General features: G+C 38.0%; 1 protein-coding gene across 1 annotated transcript in view; it reads left to right on the plus strand.

Moving 5' to 3' along the window:
* ttn.2 (titin, tandem duplicate 2) overlaps positions 1-14906 on the plus strand; it is a 154994-nt gene that overhangs the window by 51720 nt on the left and 88368 nt on the right. The window contains 20 exon segments of the mRNA XM_048238855.1: positions 2271-2561; positions 2754-3041; positions 3258-3374; positions 3501-3774; positions 3869-4037; positions 4149-4220; positions 4318-4585; positions 4687-4713; positions 5061-5270; positions 5384-5461; positions 5554-5580; positions 5727-5783; positions 5881-5928; positions 6332-6388; positions 6841-6912; positions 7295-7366; positions 7580-7660; positions 8024-8449; positions 12710-12787; positions 13258-13299. Coding sequence (XP_048094812.1) covers positions 2271-2561; positions 2754-3041; positions 3258-3374; positions 3501-3774; positions 3869-4037; positions 4149-4220; positions 4318-4585; positions 4687-4713; positions 5061-5270; positions 5384-5461; positions 5554-5580; positions 5727-5783; positions 5881-5928; positions 6332-6388; positions 6841-6912; positions 7295-7366; positions 7580-7660; positions 8024-8449; positions 12710-12787; positions 13258-13299 — 2754 coding nt within the window.

Here is a 14906-nt window from a genome sequence, read left to right on the forward strand (position 1 = left end):
TCTTGTTGACACTTCAAATATAATTTTTTAGACTTGCAACTGATTATTTTTCCAGATATCAATTTTAATAGATATCTCCGAATTATTAAGTCTTACCAGATTAGATATTTTCTATTAGTTTCAGAAATTCAAAGACTCATTACTCAATGCAACACTACTTTGTTTGCTGTAGAACCTGCTCGCTTTGTGAAGAAACTGCAGAATGTTGCTGTTCCAATGAGCCAGAATCTGAGACTTGAGTGTACTTTCACGGGAGTTCCTAAGATGTTTGTCACTTGGTACAAGGATGGCAAGCAGCTCTATGCTTCATACAGATACAACACAAAGATCATTGGAAACTCTTGCATCTTGGAAGCTCTGCACCCTTGCAACAACGAGACACCTGGAACTTATTCTTGTGAAGTTAGCAATTCTTACGGAACTGACATCTGTCACGCTGAGGTCAACACAGCAACAGGTTAGTGTCATACAGGATTGTGTCACGCATGATGGCATGATGAACGGTTTGACCCCAGAGCTATAGCAATTTCAATAGTAGTGTCATGGACAATATAAGGATTGGAATCTTAATGACAAATCTTAACAGTTCTTTCAGACTACAACAGTGCATGCGTCTGTGCATAAATCAACTCTACATATTTTTGTAACCTTCCTCTCTAATGTTGATGTCTCAGATGCCCCTCAATTTGTGAAGATGCTAACCAGCCACAGTTTGACAAGGGAACAAAAACTGCGTCTTGAGTGCACATTTACCGGAGCTGAAAAGATGTTTGTCACCTGGTATAAGGACGGCAAACAGGTCTATGGCTCTTACAGATACAACACAAAACTCATTGGTAACTCATGCATCTTGGAAGCTCTTCATGAGAGTAACAGTGAGACCACTGGAAGGTACTCCTGTGAAATCAATAACTCCTATGGAAGTGATATCTGCTATGCTCAAATCAACTTTGGGACAGGTGTGTAATACTGCCTTTCTGTCGGGAATTTACTGGCATTTGGAAAGTGCTCTGTATATTTAAATGAGAATTTTCTTTGGAGAGCATTCTTTTGTACTTGAGATGGATATGAAACATGTCCTTGTACCAGCACAGTGCCAGTGTTGCTCTTATGTTTCAGACATAAGAGTTACAGACAGTGTTTCTCTATATTATATGAATATAATATAGTCATAGACACAGTATCAGTATAATGATCATTAAGCAATAAATTAATATATGGTTGATTTTCAGACATGGCAAAGCCACCAACAACTAAAGGTTAGTTTCAGAATATTTGCCCTTGATAAACAATACTTTGGTATTCTAAAACACAAATACTACTATTTGTGAATGCTCATAGTTAACCTTTTTGTGAATTATGCAGATGTGAGGAGGGCACCAGTGACTACAGGTCAGTATAAGTTCAGCATAAGAAAAATCATTTATATTTGGTGGTAGGATGAAAAAGGAAATGTTGAATCATCATTCACACTTCTCACTCAGATTCTGCAACGCTTTACTCATACTCAGTTGACCTTCATTGTATTATGATTGATTTTCAGACAAGGCGAAGAAACCTGTGACTGCAGGTCAGTGTTTAAGTCTTCTGACTACATACTTGAAATTAGTTCTCGGATATGATATGTTTAGTGTTCTTGTGGCCAGGCATTTTACTGTTGGATCTTCTCTAATGGAATCTTGGCTTGAAAATAAAGGATCTTTGAATAACCGATGGCACACATTATCATATGATCACAAATCTGTTCTTTTGAATACAGCAAAGTCATAGAACAAATCTGTATAATTTCCTTATCAAAGAGATCCATTTAAAGAAAATCTTTGCTGAAAGGCTTGATGATTCAAATTATTAATCCTTCCCCATTTTCCTCTCATGGTCTTCAGTTCAACCAATAGACTCCAGATATCCTCCTTTGTTTGATGTAAAACTTAAGCCTGTGGAAATTTTACTGGGAGACAGAGTGGAATTAAAATGTCACATGACTGGATCTTTACCAATTAAAGTCACGTGGTCAAAGGATAACAGAGAAATACGGGCTGGAGGAAATTACAGGATCTCCTGTATGGACAACACTGCACATCTTGTTATTTCAAAAGCCAGTCAATCAGACTTGGGGGTTTACTCTTGCCATGCTAGTAATGACACTGGAAAGGATGCTTGCTCTGCTGAAGTGTGTGTGAAAGGTATTTGACACGTCCTTGTTTGTGGTCGTCTACTAATTCTCTGCCCATAAAAATAAGCTAACATTAGTTCCTTTTCGATCTTTTCAGAGCGCAAAATCCCACCAAGCTTTACCAAAAAGCCCTCATCTAATATTGATGACACTGAGGGTAAATTGGTGAAGTTGGAAGCACGGCTGGCTGGTTCACCACCCATCAATGTCCGCTGGCGCAAAGACAACAAAGAAATCTCCAGCTCTGACAATGTTGACATCTCTTTCAAGAGCAACGTGGCCCTGCTGTGCATCAGGTCCTGTACTCGCTCAGACTCTGGCAGCTACATTTGCGAAGCCACTAATGAAGCTGGTACAGTCACCTGCCATGTGACAGTGAACATCACAGGTTAGAGACCATGCACACCAGTTTGTGTGTGTGTGTGTGTGTGTGTGTGTGTGTGTAGGTGTGTTTGTCTGTGTATGAGATTTAAATAGTCTATAATGGATATATTTTATTATGACATATATTGATAAATAAATTTGAGCTGTAGTAAGTGTCCATCATGATCAATATTTTCTCCTGTTTATTTATTCACAGAGCAAAAGACACCCCCAGTCTTTGACAAGCCTCTTAGGTCAGTGACTGTTATGGAGAGTGACAAGCTCAGCCTGAGCTGCCATGTCCGTGGATCTCCTCCTCTGAAAGTTCAATGGATGAAGGACAGACGGGAACTTGCATCCTCAGCCAGCATTAAAATCACTTTTGTGGATGGTACACCCAATCTGCAAATCCTCCGCACATCCAAAAATGATGCAGGCGACTACTTGTGCAAGGCCACAAATGATGTCGGCAGTGAATTTACTAAGTGTACAGTCACCATAAAGGGTAGGTTCTGCTTGATTTTTGAAAAGACTGCCCACTCTGAATTTAAGCAGCTGAAACATGTCATGACATGCAAGTGGCTGCCAGTCTATTTTCGGTTGCATTTTGTTGACCATGAGAATATTTTCATGTTTATGTTGTGCATATGAGTCTGCAGATACATTTTTCCTCAGCTTCTTATCGGTTGTCTTATTTAATTCCTAATCTTTATAAATTCAGATAAAACAGCAGCTCCTAAACCTGAAGCGGCTCCAGCTGCTCCAGCTGCTGCCCCAGTGAAGCGACTTGACAACTTGTTCTTTATTGAAGAGCCTAAGACTGCCCAAGTAACTGAGAGTAAGTACCTTAGAGTGTTGCAATTATGTAGGTTGGCCATTTCGATGAAACATTTAATAATGTTTTTTCATTAATCAATAAAAAATAGGTTCATCACAATGTGTCTTTGACTATTCTTATTCTTAGAGGGCACAGCAACCTTCATTGCTAAAGTTGGTGGTGACCCAATCCCCAACGTGAAATGGATGAAGGGCAAGTGGAGACAGGTTACTCACGGTGGTCGCATCACTATCGAGCAGAAGGGTCAAGAGGCCAAGCTGGAAATCAAAGAGGCTACCAAATCTGACTCTGGACAGTACAGATGTGTTGCATCTAACAAACACGGAGAGATTGAGTGCAGTGCTGACATGAATGTTACAGAGAGGAAGGAGACTGGTCCTGAGACAGTGACGCTCAAGAAGTGAGTTCTTTAAAAGGTTTTCCTTTATCTCTGTTAACTTTCCTGGGGATTTGTTTGGCATCATTAATTTAAATAATTGGTTAATTCTGTGTAGGACACCATCAAAGCAGAAAAGTCCAAAGGAGGCTCAAGAAATTAACATTGTTGAGCTGCTGAGGAATGTAGATCCCAAAGAATATGAGAAGTATGCTCGCATGTATGGAATCACTGACTACCGTGGTATCCTCCAAGCTATTGAGCAGTTGAAGAGAGAAAGAGCAGAGGTAAGTTAGATTGATTACGCCATCTCCATGTTATGCACTGTTGTCACAACCCCAAGATTGTAGAAGATGAGGGAATATGAAATAACGTCTGATAACCTGTTGTCACTGCAGGCAGGTGAAAAGGAATCCGATGAAGATTTGACCGCTTTCATGGCTGATTTGCAGAGCAAGATGGAACAGGAGGTCTTTACCATTCTTGTATACGAATTATAATGTTACCTTCAGTCACAAAGTGTATCAATGTGGTCTTTGTAAATAACACACTATTACCTCATTGCAGCCTGTGACACTGGTGAAGGATATTTCAGATCAAAGCACACATGAAAACAAGGACGCCGTGTTTGAATGTGTGATTAAGATCAATTACCCAGAGATTTCTCTCACTTGGTACAAAGACACAAAGAAGCTGTCAAGTGATGGCAAATATGATGTTAAAGTGTCAGGTGATCGCCATACACTGAAGATCAAAAACTGCCAGTCATCAGACCAGGGAAATTACCGGGTAGTGTGTGGATCTCACATCTCAAGTGCAAAGCTGACAGTTCTAGGTAAGTGTTCATTTGTCTTCATTTGTTTTTCTTGTTTCAGTTCACATGTTGACTACTGTTTCAAAGCAAATAGTAAGATTGAGCAATATTTATCCATACAGAGTCAAAAGAGCAGATGCCACCTTTGGGTAAGGAGGTTTTGCAGACTAATTAAGTGCTGAGTATAGCTTCGTATTTCTAACCAAATTTCTACTCATTACAGGATGCAATGATTAAAACAAATAATTCTAAACACTGCTAATTTGTTTTAGATGATGTTTTGAAGTGTTTTGTTTTAAATGTCTGTTTTTTTGTTAGTTCACTAACCTCTTTCCAGTCTGTGTTTAATGTGTTATGTTGTCGTTGGTCGCCCTCTGTGGTCATCCTCTTTAGACGCTCTCTGTCTTGGTTAAACTGCCGAGATATATACAGTCTAAAACGTTTTTAAAATCATTATTTGGAACAAATCAACATTAGTCTCATTATTTAATTTTAGCTGATCAAATTCAGTTCACCAAACGTATCCAGAACATTGTGGTAAAAGAGCGACAATCGGCAACTTTCGAATGTGAGCTGTCCTTCGACGATGCCACTGTTACCTGGTACAAAGACTCATGGGAACTGAGAGAGAGCCCAAAGTATACCTTCAGGTGTGAAGGAAGACGTCACTTTATGATCATCCGCAATGTAACCGCTGAAGATGAAGGTGTGTAGACAGAAAAACATATTAGCACTGGTATTTTTAAATATACTTAATCTAACAGACTGTATTTAAAAGAAAAGCTGACATCTGTGATGTCTTCACTCGTAACTTTTTAGGCGTATACTCAGTGATCGCACGATTGGAACCCGTTGGTGAAGCTAAGAGCACAGCTGAGCTTTATCTGTCAGGCAAAGGTCGGTAAAGTTATTCGGTTGTAGGCATCTTATTCATTTACCCCCTGTAGTGATGACACGCTAGTAACAGTGTATGTTGCCTCTTCTTACAGAAGTTAATTTAGGAAGGGTTCCGCAAGGTAAGTATTTTTCAGACTGCTGCATTTTCCAGCTCTTAGTTAATGCAATGATATTTTGAGCTAACACTAATAATATAAATAGATAGAAAAATAGTGTTGGCAGTAACATTTACCTGGACTGTGTTTACTGTGTCCAACATGTTCAGATGTCCCTGATACATCAATACAAGTTCCTGAGGTGTCCTCTATAGTTAGTTTTAAAGGTAAGAGTGGGACGTTTGTTCTGAATACCTAACAATTATTGTAGGCAGTGATTTTTTCTTTGATGATATGAGTAATTTTTACTCTTTAATTTAAAAGAAGAGACTTCAGAATACTATCACTACGAACAAAAGACAGAAATAACAGGTACAAAGTCTAACATGCATCGTTACATTCATTGCTTTAATTCATTCGGGTGTTGATGTCACTGATCATAAAATCATCATCATCTTCATCATCATCATCATCAACATCATCTTCATCTTCGTCATCTTTATTAACCTCATCTCTTATCATCCTTTCACCAAAATCATGACATTCACTAAGGCTTTTTTTGTTTAAACTAATTGTTTAACCAACCTAAACAACAGTTTGATCTATGGATTTGAGTGAAACCTTCAATGTAACATAAACTAGACCATAACCAAAATATATTTCTTCTGGTGTCAAAAGTTATAGTGTAGAATCTTTTTCTTTATGGTCAAATAATGCGTTTATTTTCCCATTCTTTTGTATCGCCAATCCTTTTCAACATCTCCCAATATATTAGCGGTTGAAAGTTGGACTGTTCAAGAGGAAACAGTGGTTGAGCTCTCTTCAGTTAAAGGTACAACAGGGACCTTACTTTGTAGTTTTCTACCTCTATATACTGTCCACCCCTGGTGGAAAGCATCTTCATTCCCTACTTTACCTGTTGTTTGTCACAATATTTGTGTGATTTATGTTGTATGTGTAAGTGTCTAAGTGTTCGTTCTTTGAAATTGAAAATAATACACCTTATTTTCTTTCAACATGTTTATTGTGCTCTGTTTTCTTTTTCCTGTCACTCACCTTATATATCTTACAACATAAAATAATGAATTTCTAACATAGGCAGCTGTGGTATGCTTAATTTGGATACATTCTATGTACTATCTTTGTAATGATACTGCTCTTTAGGCAGTGTTGTCATGGCTGTCTGTTTTTGTCTACAGGTACCAATATGTTTAAAGATTAATATTTCCTAAATGTTCATGTACTGTCTTGCACACATCTAAGTTAACACTCATTTTTTGTCAGAAACAAAGATACCAGTTGAGGAAACTGTTCCAAAAACAACGGTGGGGGTGAGAGAAGAAAAGCCAGTGAAAGGTATAAAGAGAAAAGATGGCTGCTTATGCTTAGTGCAGCTTAATGGCACATGGTTAAATTACGCTGGTAGCACTGCTAACCCATCTGTCTCCATCTTGTCTTTTGACAATTTTTATGTTTCATGTTTGTTGTCATCATTTTTGTTCATAATCTTCTCATGTTTCATGTTTTTGGTTGTCATTTCTGTCCATAATCTTCTGTCACTCATTCTTAGTGTCAAGCATTATTTTTGTGTGGCATTGTTTTGTGTGTATGTGTGTTTGTCCCCATTTCAATTCCACTTGGCTCCAGACGCTTTTATAACCTAAACTTGCAATTGCTAAGATGCTAACGCAAATATGAGCTTTGCTGTTGAGATCTAACAACGCAAATGTCTTTTAAGTACCTGAGGTGAAGAAGCAAGAAGAGAAACCTGTAACAGCAGTGTCACAGGAACCTGCAAAACCAGCCAAAGGTATTCAGCTGTGTATATTGTGTACACATCTTTTTCATCTTCTCTGCTTATGAGTGGATGTTTGTCATATCTTCTGTTGCTATTGTTTGTTGCTTACTTGGAAGATGTTTCTTTTTTAAATTACAAGCAGTTTTCCTCACTTACAACATTCCCTGTTTAATGTTAGTTTTTGACAACTAGAAAAATATATGCATTGTCATATCTTTATATAAGTACCTGAAGCCAAGAAGCCTGTGGAAGAAAAGGTGACTCCGGTTAAAACTCCTGAACAAAAAGAGAAACCACCAACCAAAGGTATTGTCTTTATGTGTTTTAGTGTATTTGTGTTTGTCTTGATATGATGACTTATTGTTTATAGTTTATGTACAGATTTCTTTGGTTTGTCTTTTGGTTCGTCATGAATGTCATGCTATCTTCAAGTTCAATTGACTCTTCTGTTTGTCAAGTCTGTTTGTTGTATGTTCAATATGTGCTGAAATAAATGCAGTTAGCAGATAGCTAACATAAATATTTCAGTGTTCTATTGTACTGTTCATTGTTGCATGATGCATTGATGCTGATGCATTCTTTGCTTTTGGTCACTCTTACTTCTAAATCTTGCATCTCTTTTCTCTCTTTACTGGTGTTTCAGTTGCTAATAACTTTTTGTATCGCCAGCCATGGAATTTAAACCACAGGCACCATCTGAGCCAGTTGTAGAATCCAAGCCTGAACCTGCAGCTGTTCCCAAGGCTGAGCCCAAGCCTGAACCAAAGCCTGAACCTAAGCTGGAACCTAAGGCTGAACCTAAGGCTCCACCAAAGCCTGAACCAAAGGCTACACCAAAGCCTGAACCTAAGGTGGAAGTGAAGGCTGAACCTAAGATTGAGCCCAAAACTGAACCAAAGGCTGCACCAAAGCCTGAACCTAAGGTTGAGCCCAAAACTGAACCAAAGGCTACACCAAAGCCTGAACCTAAGATAGAACCCAAGCCAGAGTCAAAGGCTGCACCTAAGGCCGCACCTAAGGCCGAACCTAAACCTGAACCTAAGGCTGCACCTAAGCCTGAACCTAAACCTGAACCTAAGGCTCCAGCTACTAAAGGTATTGTTGGAATGTTTCCTATATGTGTTCTTCCTGTTATGTGTTTGTGTTCCTTGTATTTACAGTTTTGTGTAAATATGTGTCTATGTCTTGTCTTTCTTGAATAGTTTGTGTTAACTTTACTTAATTATGTTTTTTCAGCTATGTGTAATGTCATTCTCTTTGTCAAAGTATATGTATTTTTTCAGTGTGCAATCTTTCTTTTGTGCCTAAATGGCATAGTTGTGTATGTCTGGTAAATGTTTATGTTCACTTGTTAATATGTGTGTCTGCCCGACTTGCCTCTTTTAAAACACATATTCTTCAAAAGCACCAGAAGCTCCCAAGAAACAAGAAGCTCCAAAGCAGCCACCTTTAGATACTAAAAAAGAGGTGGCTTTCCTGCCAATGGTCACTCCTTCAGCTGAAAAACCAAAAAAGGTTGAACCATTGACCCCAAAAGATGTCTCTACACCAGATGAAAAACCAAAGGTGGAACCACCAAAAGCAGTGGTTCCTAAACCTGCTACTGTCGAGAAACAAGTTGAACCAGAAATTGCTTCACCTAAAGGTATTGCCTTTATAAGAGCATTAGTATCATACTTGCTCTTATATGTGTAGAATTATTCTTTGTTTAATTCTACATTGTGGTTTCTTATTCTCTTGTTAACTACTCTTTATTGCATGTGATTTGTCCTATCATTGTGGTGTCAATGTTTTCTTCTCTTTAACTTCTTATGCCTTTTATATATGCTATGTTGCAATGAGGTGTTCACAGTAAGACTAGGTATATGTTGTGTTGGAAAAGACAACAACCGTTGTACAAATATTTCTTTTGAACAACAGTTGCAACAGATTTGAAACAGCAAGACATTTTGCAAGCCCCTGTTGAGAAACCAGCACCCACACCTGCACCAGTTGAGACCGCAAAAACGATGGTACCGCTACCCGCTGTAAAGACACAGAAGGTAGAACCAGTTGAAAAACCAAAGGTGGAACATGCACCGCCTAAGCCTCTTGTTGAAACAAAGAGGGCTGAACCCATCAGTCAACAAGAGACTGTTCCTGCTCCAGTTGAAAAAGCAAAGGTGGAAACACCAAAACCTGAACCTAAGCCCGTCCATGTTGCAAAAAAGGTTGAACCAGTGACACCAAAAGATGTCTCTACACCAGTTAAAAAACCAAAGGTGGAACCACCAAAAGCAGTGGTTCCTAAACCTGCTACTGTTGAGAAACAAGTTGAACCAGTGAAACAAAAAGGTGTTCCTTGTGTTCCTACCACAAAGGCAGAACCAACAAAACCAAAAGAACCTGTGCCCTCACCTGTTGAGAAATCCAAGGTAGAAAGGGCTAAACCAGAGGAACCTAAGGTAGAACCACTGAAACAAAAAGAATCTGTTTCTCCAAAAGAAGTTTCCAAGCTAACAGGTATCTTTTTTAGTGTTTATGCATCTTTTATTGATCTTAATATCCTCTTTTGAATGAATATTGCACGCATAGTGCCCATATGTGTAATCTTAAAAAACACACATTGTGTTTCCTCTTTCTTTAAAATGTTCTTTGAGCCTATGCATGGTATTGTGGTATTTGCTCCATCTTCCTCATGTCTCTCTGTCTCTGTAATGTTTGTTTGTATGTCTGTCTGTCTGTCTGATTCAAAGTTGTTGAATTAAAAAAGACAGAAGTGCCAGCAGAGAAAGTAGATGTAACTAAACCTAAAAAGGACACGGAGATAACTCATACTGAAGGTAGGCTTGGGGCCACTGATATACTCTATAGATGTCCATGAATTTGTTTTGTAGTTTAGTCAAAGAGTTTAATCTACTGTATCTTGGAAACCAGCCAGTTGAATTCAGTCATCTTATGAATTGAATTCCCCCAGACTGTGTATAGTACTTCAGTGTTTTAGTTAAACTATTAACATGCTTAATGTATTATCTACAGGCCTTAATGAACCATTACTAAGTGTAATAAATCTTGGTAGACTGTCCTTATAATAATAATAATCTGTTGTCCCTTTATGTTGTCTGTTTTTTTTCACCGCCTCATGGTGAAATCTTGCGTTTGTCATCTTCAAAGTTAATACAACTTCTGCAAGAATTGAAGAAATTCCCAGTCCTGTGGATAGGTCTTTGATGATTGAGAGGAAGGATCTCAAAGACTCATTTGAAGATTTGTCAGATGGCAGTACAGTAGTTATGTCTACCCAAATGGTTTTACAGGAAGAAGTCATCCATGAAACAATAGAGTATCCAAAACAATTCCTAAAGGATGAAACTAAGACAGAAGTCAAAGTGGAGGTCAAGGCTCAGGAGGTAGTTTCAGTGCAAGAAACCATCCACAAAACAATTGAGCACCTCAAAGAGTATGAGGATGAAGGTAGGGAAGAATGGAAACCGGAAGTCAAGGTTAAAGAAACAGTCATAGAAAAACAGGAGTCCCCAAAAGAATACCAAAAAGCTAAGCTTAAGGCAGTCCTGAAGGCAGAGCCTATGGCTCAAGAAATGGTTTTAAAGCAGAATGTCATCCATGAATCAGTAGAATACCCAGAACAGATCCTCAAGGATGAAACTAAGAGAGAAGTCAAAGTGGAGGTTAAGGCTCAGAAGGTAGTTTTAGAGCAAGAAACCATCCATAAAACAATTGAGCACCCCAAAGAGTACAAGGATGAAGATAGGGTAGAATGGACACCTGAAATCAAAGTTAAAGAAACAGTCATAGAGAAACAGGAGTTCCCAAAAGAATACCAAAAGGCTAAGCTTAAGGCAGAACCTATGTCTCAAGAAATGGTTTTAAAGCAGAAAGTCATCCATGAAACAGTCGAATACCCAAAACAGTTCATCAAGGATGAAACTAAGACAGAGGTCAAAGTTGAAGTCAAGGCTCAGGAGTTAGTATTAGAGCAAGAAACCATCCAAAAAACAATTGAGCACCCCAAAGAGTACAAGAATGAAGGTAGGGAAGAATGGACACCTAAAGTCAAGGTTAAAGAAACAATCATAGAGAAACAGGAGTCCCCGAAAAAATACTTAAAAGCTAAGCTTAAGGCAACCCTGAAGGCAGAGCCTATGGCTCAAGAATCAGATTACCAAAAAGATGAAAAGGCTGAACCGAGGGAAAATTTGAAATCTGAAGTCAAGTCTAAAGAAACTGTGTTAGAGAAACAGGAGTCCCCCAAACAGTACCAAAAGGCTGAACCTGAGGCAGAATTCAAAGTCGAAGCCAAGGCTGAGAAAACAGATACACTTCAAGAAGCTATCCATGAAACAGCAGGGTATCAAAAAGCAGTAGATGAATTGTCTGCAACAAGGAATTTAGTCAGTGGAGAAAAAGTCCCATACAGTATGCAGCCTGTCAAAACAGAGAAAATAGCTTCTCTCGAAGAACAAAAGAAACAGACCCTATCTCACAAGGTAGACATAGGTAAAGAAAATCAGAGAGGGACTATTATACAAACCAAAGACTCACACAAGAAGAAAGAAGACTGTTACTCTCCAAAAAAGCCTGTTACCTTCAGAAAAGAAACTTCTCTACCTGAAAAGCAAGACACAGCCAGCAGAACTGTTGAGACTAGGTCGAGTCCATCAGCAGTCTCCAAAGAGAGCGAGAAGGTTCTTCAAAAGTCTCCTCACTGTGAAATAGCAAGCATTGAAGGAAGACCCCTAATTGAAGGGAGCAAAAATTCATTGAGAGAACATACTGCACCTGTGAAAGGTATTTGTAAAGGCAGCTTAGGCTGCACTCTTAGACGTACAGTCTTCCTCTTTTTTCTTCTTCATTTCTTCTTCATTACATGGTCATCATCATTCTTATGAATCCACTCTTTTAACTCTTTTTTTTTACATATTTTTGCCTTGATCTGTTTGTTTACATTTCTTTGAATACTTTTGTAGTGTCCATGTGTCTTCTTCTTTATATTGTGTTTGTCTTTGTTTAGAATTCTCTTTCTTAATGTGTTATTAAAATGTATGGTCAATCTTCTTAGACCACAGTGTACCTGTTGAAGCAGCACCTGTTTCAGAAGAAATTGAAAAAGGTATACAAAACACCAAGGAAAATCTTTTTGATTTGTTTGATATCTTACTCTTGATTGTGAGAGTGTACAATGTGTACATACTCTATGTGGTTGTGTCTGTGTTTGTGTGTGTATTTGTTGTCATAAGCAGTTTTGTTTTGTTAGTGTGTAAGATTCATAACCTTACATAACCCCATAACCAGTCTTCACCTGTATAGTCATGCCCTGCACGTACCCATTATATCTTGGCATACTTCTTTTCAAAGTGACTCCTGTGGAGAAGAAAGCTTCACCTAAGACACCAACAGAAATTCCAATGAAAGAGAAGGTTTCCCCTCCAGAAGGTATCTTATTCTTATAGTGTTTTTGTCTACTTGTCTATATGTGTGTGTTTTTGTAGGCATTTCATGCAGCTAACTACTTAATGTATTTGTTACATGTTTCAGTTAATTTTCCAAGCTAATGAAGGAATCATGTCTTGATAAAATCATGTCTTGATAAAAGTCTTATTTTTTTTCTTAATGCAAATAACATCCTTACTTTTTACATATGATCTTCACTTATCTCTCAATAATTCTTGAAGCCTTCATCTTGCTTTTTTACAGATGATTTTATACCTGTTGATTTAATATCTTTAAAAATCCACTATAAGCATTAGTGTGCACAACTATAATTAAATTATTATTAGTGCGCCATTTTCACTGTACTAATTTCAACTAACACAATGCTTACCAAGCTTCACAGGAATCCTACCACTTGGTGACAATGTCAGTGATGTCTGAAATTATTAAACATTCTTTAATTTTGGAAATAGGTCCGGAAGATGCAACACAGGCCCCTGGACCAGTCAAGAAAGGTATGATGACATCTGGAATTAAAATGTTAATATCCACATGTACGGATGCTGATATAACACATATAGATATTATTTAATTTTTTTTAATATTGAATCAGTTCTGAAATTCAAACATCTAGTTTGTCTGTATATTTATGGAATACCTCAATTCTGTCACTTGTCTATGTGTTTTTTAGTAGCTTGTTTGTCATGAGGGTAAATATTTTTGGTCTGTTTTAGTTTGTGTTGTCTTTGGCATAACTGTGCTGTTTTGTCAGTGTTCAACCGTTCTGTCATTTTTTTGTGTACAATTATCAGAAAAAGCAAAACAAAAAGGTAAAGTTCGTATTGAGGAAGAAGAGACATTTGAAATGCCAACTCTAAAGAAGGTTACGAAAATAGCATCTAAGGACCAAGAAAAGGAACATGAAGTCATTTCACTGAAGAAAATTATCAAGCCTCCACATGTGGAAGAGCAGACACAGCTTGGACTAATACTCAAGTCAGTTGAAAAAACTGAAACTTATGAAAAAAGGACAGAGATTTATTCTGAGGCTGTATCTGGAGTCACAATAACAAGTCACTTCGAATCAGAGGAGAGCCCTATTCCATACGGAGTTACTAAGAGAACAGAGACCATGTCAAGTTCTTTGGAGAAGAAAACCGAAGAACAAGTAAAAGTGAGTACAATTGCAGATGATCTTTCTAAGATTGCCACTGAGAAATCGTCAGAGGTGGTAGACAAAACCGCCAAGGATGAGAAGACTGAGGAAAAACATGATGTCAAGAAAACTCAGAAGAAGACTCTCAAGGAAGACCAACCTGATACCCCATCCTTAGTGAAAAAGAAAGTAACCAAACTACCACTGAAAGAGCAAGAGCAGGAAACAGTTAAGCTAAAACCATTTGCTAAGCCTGATAAGCCAGATGGACATGAGTTTGAGAAAACAATTAAAAGTGAAGATAAAGAGCATGCCACTTTCCATAAAAGTGAGAGAACATTAAAAGACAAGCCAGCCACAGAACAAGGTGACCAGTTTCCAGTCAAGCAACAGGAGATGGAGGTTAGAACAGAAGAAAAGTCTTTAGTTGCCAAAGATAAAAAAGTAGAGGAAAAGGTTGATATTAAGAAAAGTAAGACACCAAAAGTTGAGGAGGAATCCAAAACTCCTAGTTTAGTTCGGAAGAAAATATCAAAATTGCCATCAGATGAGAAAGAACAGGAGATTGTTAGATTGAAGCCATTGCCATCTAAAGAGGTTGAAAAGCCTGTACAGGATAGTGTAGTTGATGGCAAGGAAAGAGAGCAAATTGCTTTCTCAAAGGGTGAAAGGCCATTAAAAGATGAAACCTTTAAAGACCCTCTTTGTATACCGTCAGAATTAGCCAAAAGCAGTATTACTGAAAAGCCTCCATTTACTGAACAACATGAACAGGCAGGTGAAAAGGCAGGTGTCAAGAAATCAAAGACCAAACCAAAGGATGAGGAAACTAAGGCACCTGGTTTAGTTCGGAAGAAAATATCAAAGTTACCATCAAGTGAAACAGAACCGGAAGTTGTAAAATTGAAGCCATTTGATAAGCCTGCTAAGCAAGATACTGATAAAGAAAGAAAAGACAGTATTAAA

Source organism: Alosa alosa, chromosome 3 (assembly GCF_017589495.1).
Source record: "Alosa alosa isolate M-15738 ecotype Scorff River chromosome 3, AALO_Geno_1.1, whole genome shotgun sequence".
Lineage (NCBI taxonomy): Eukaryota > Metazoa > Chordata > Actinopteri > Clupeiformes > Clupeidae > Alosa > Alosa alosa.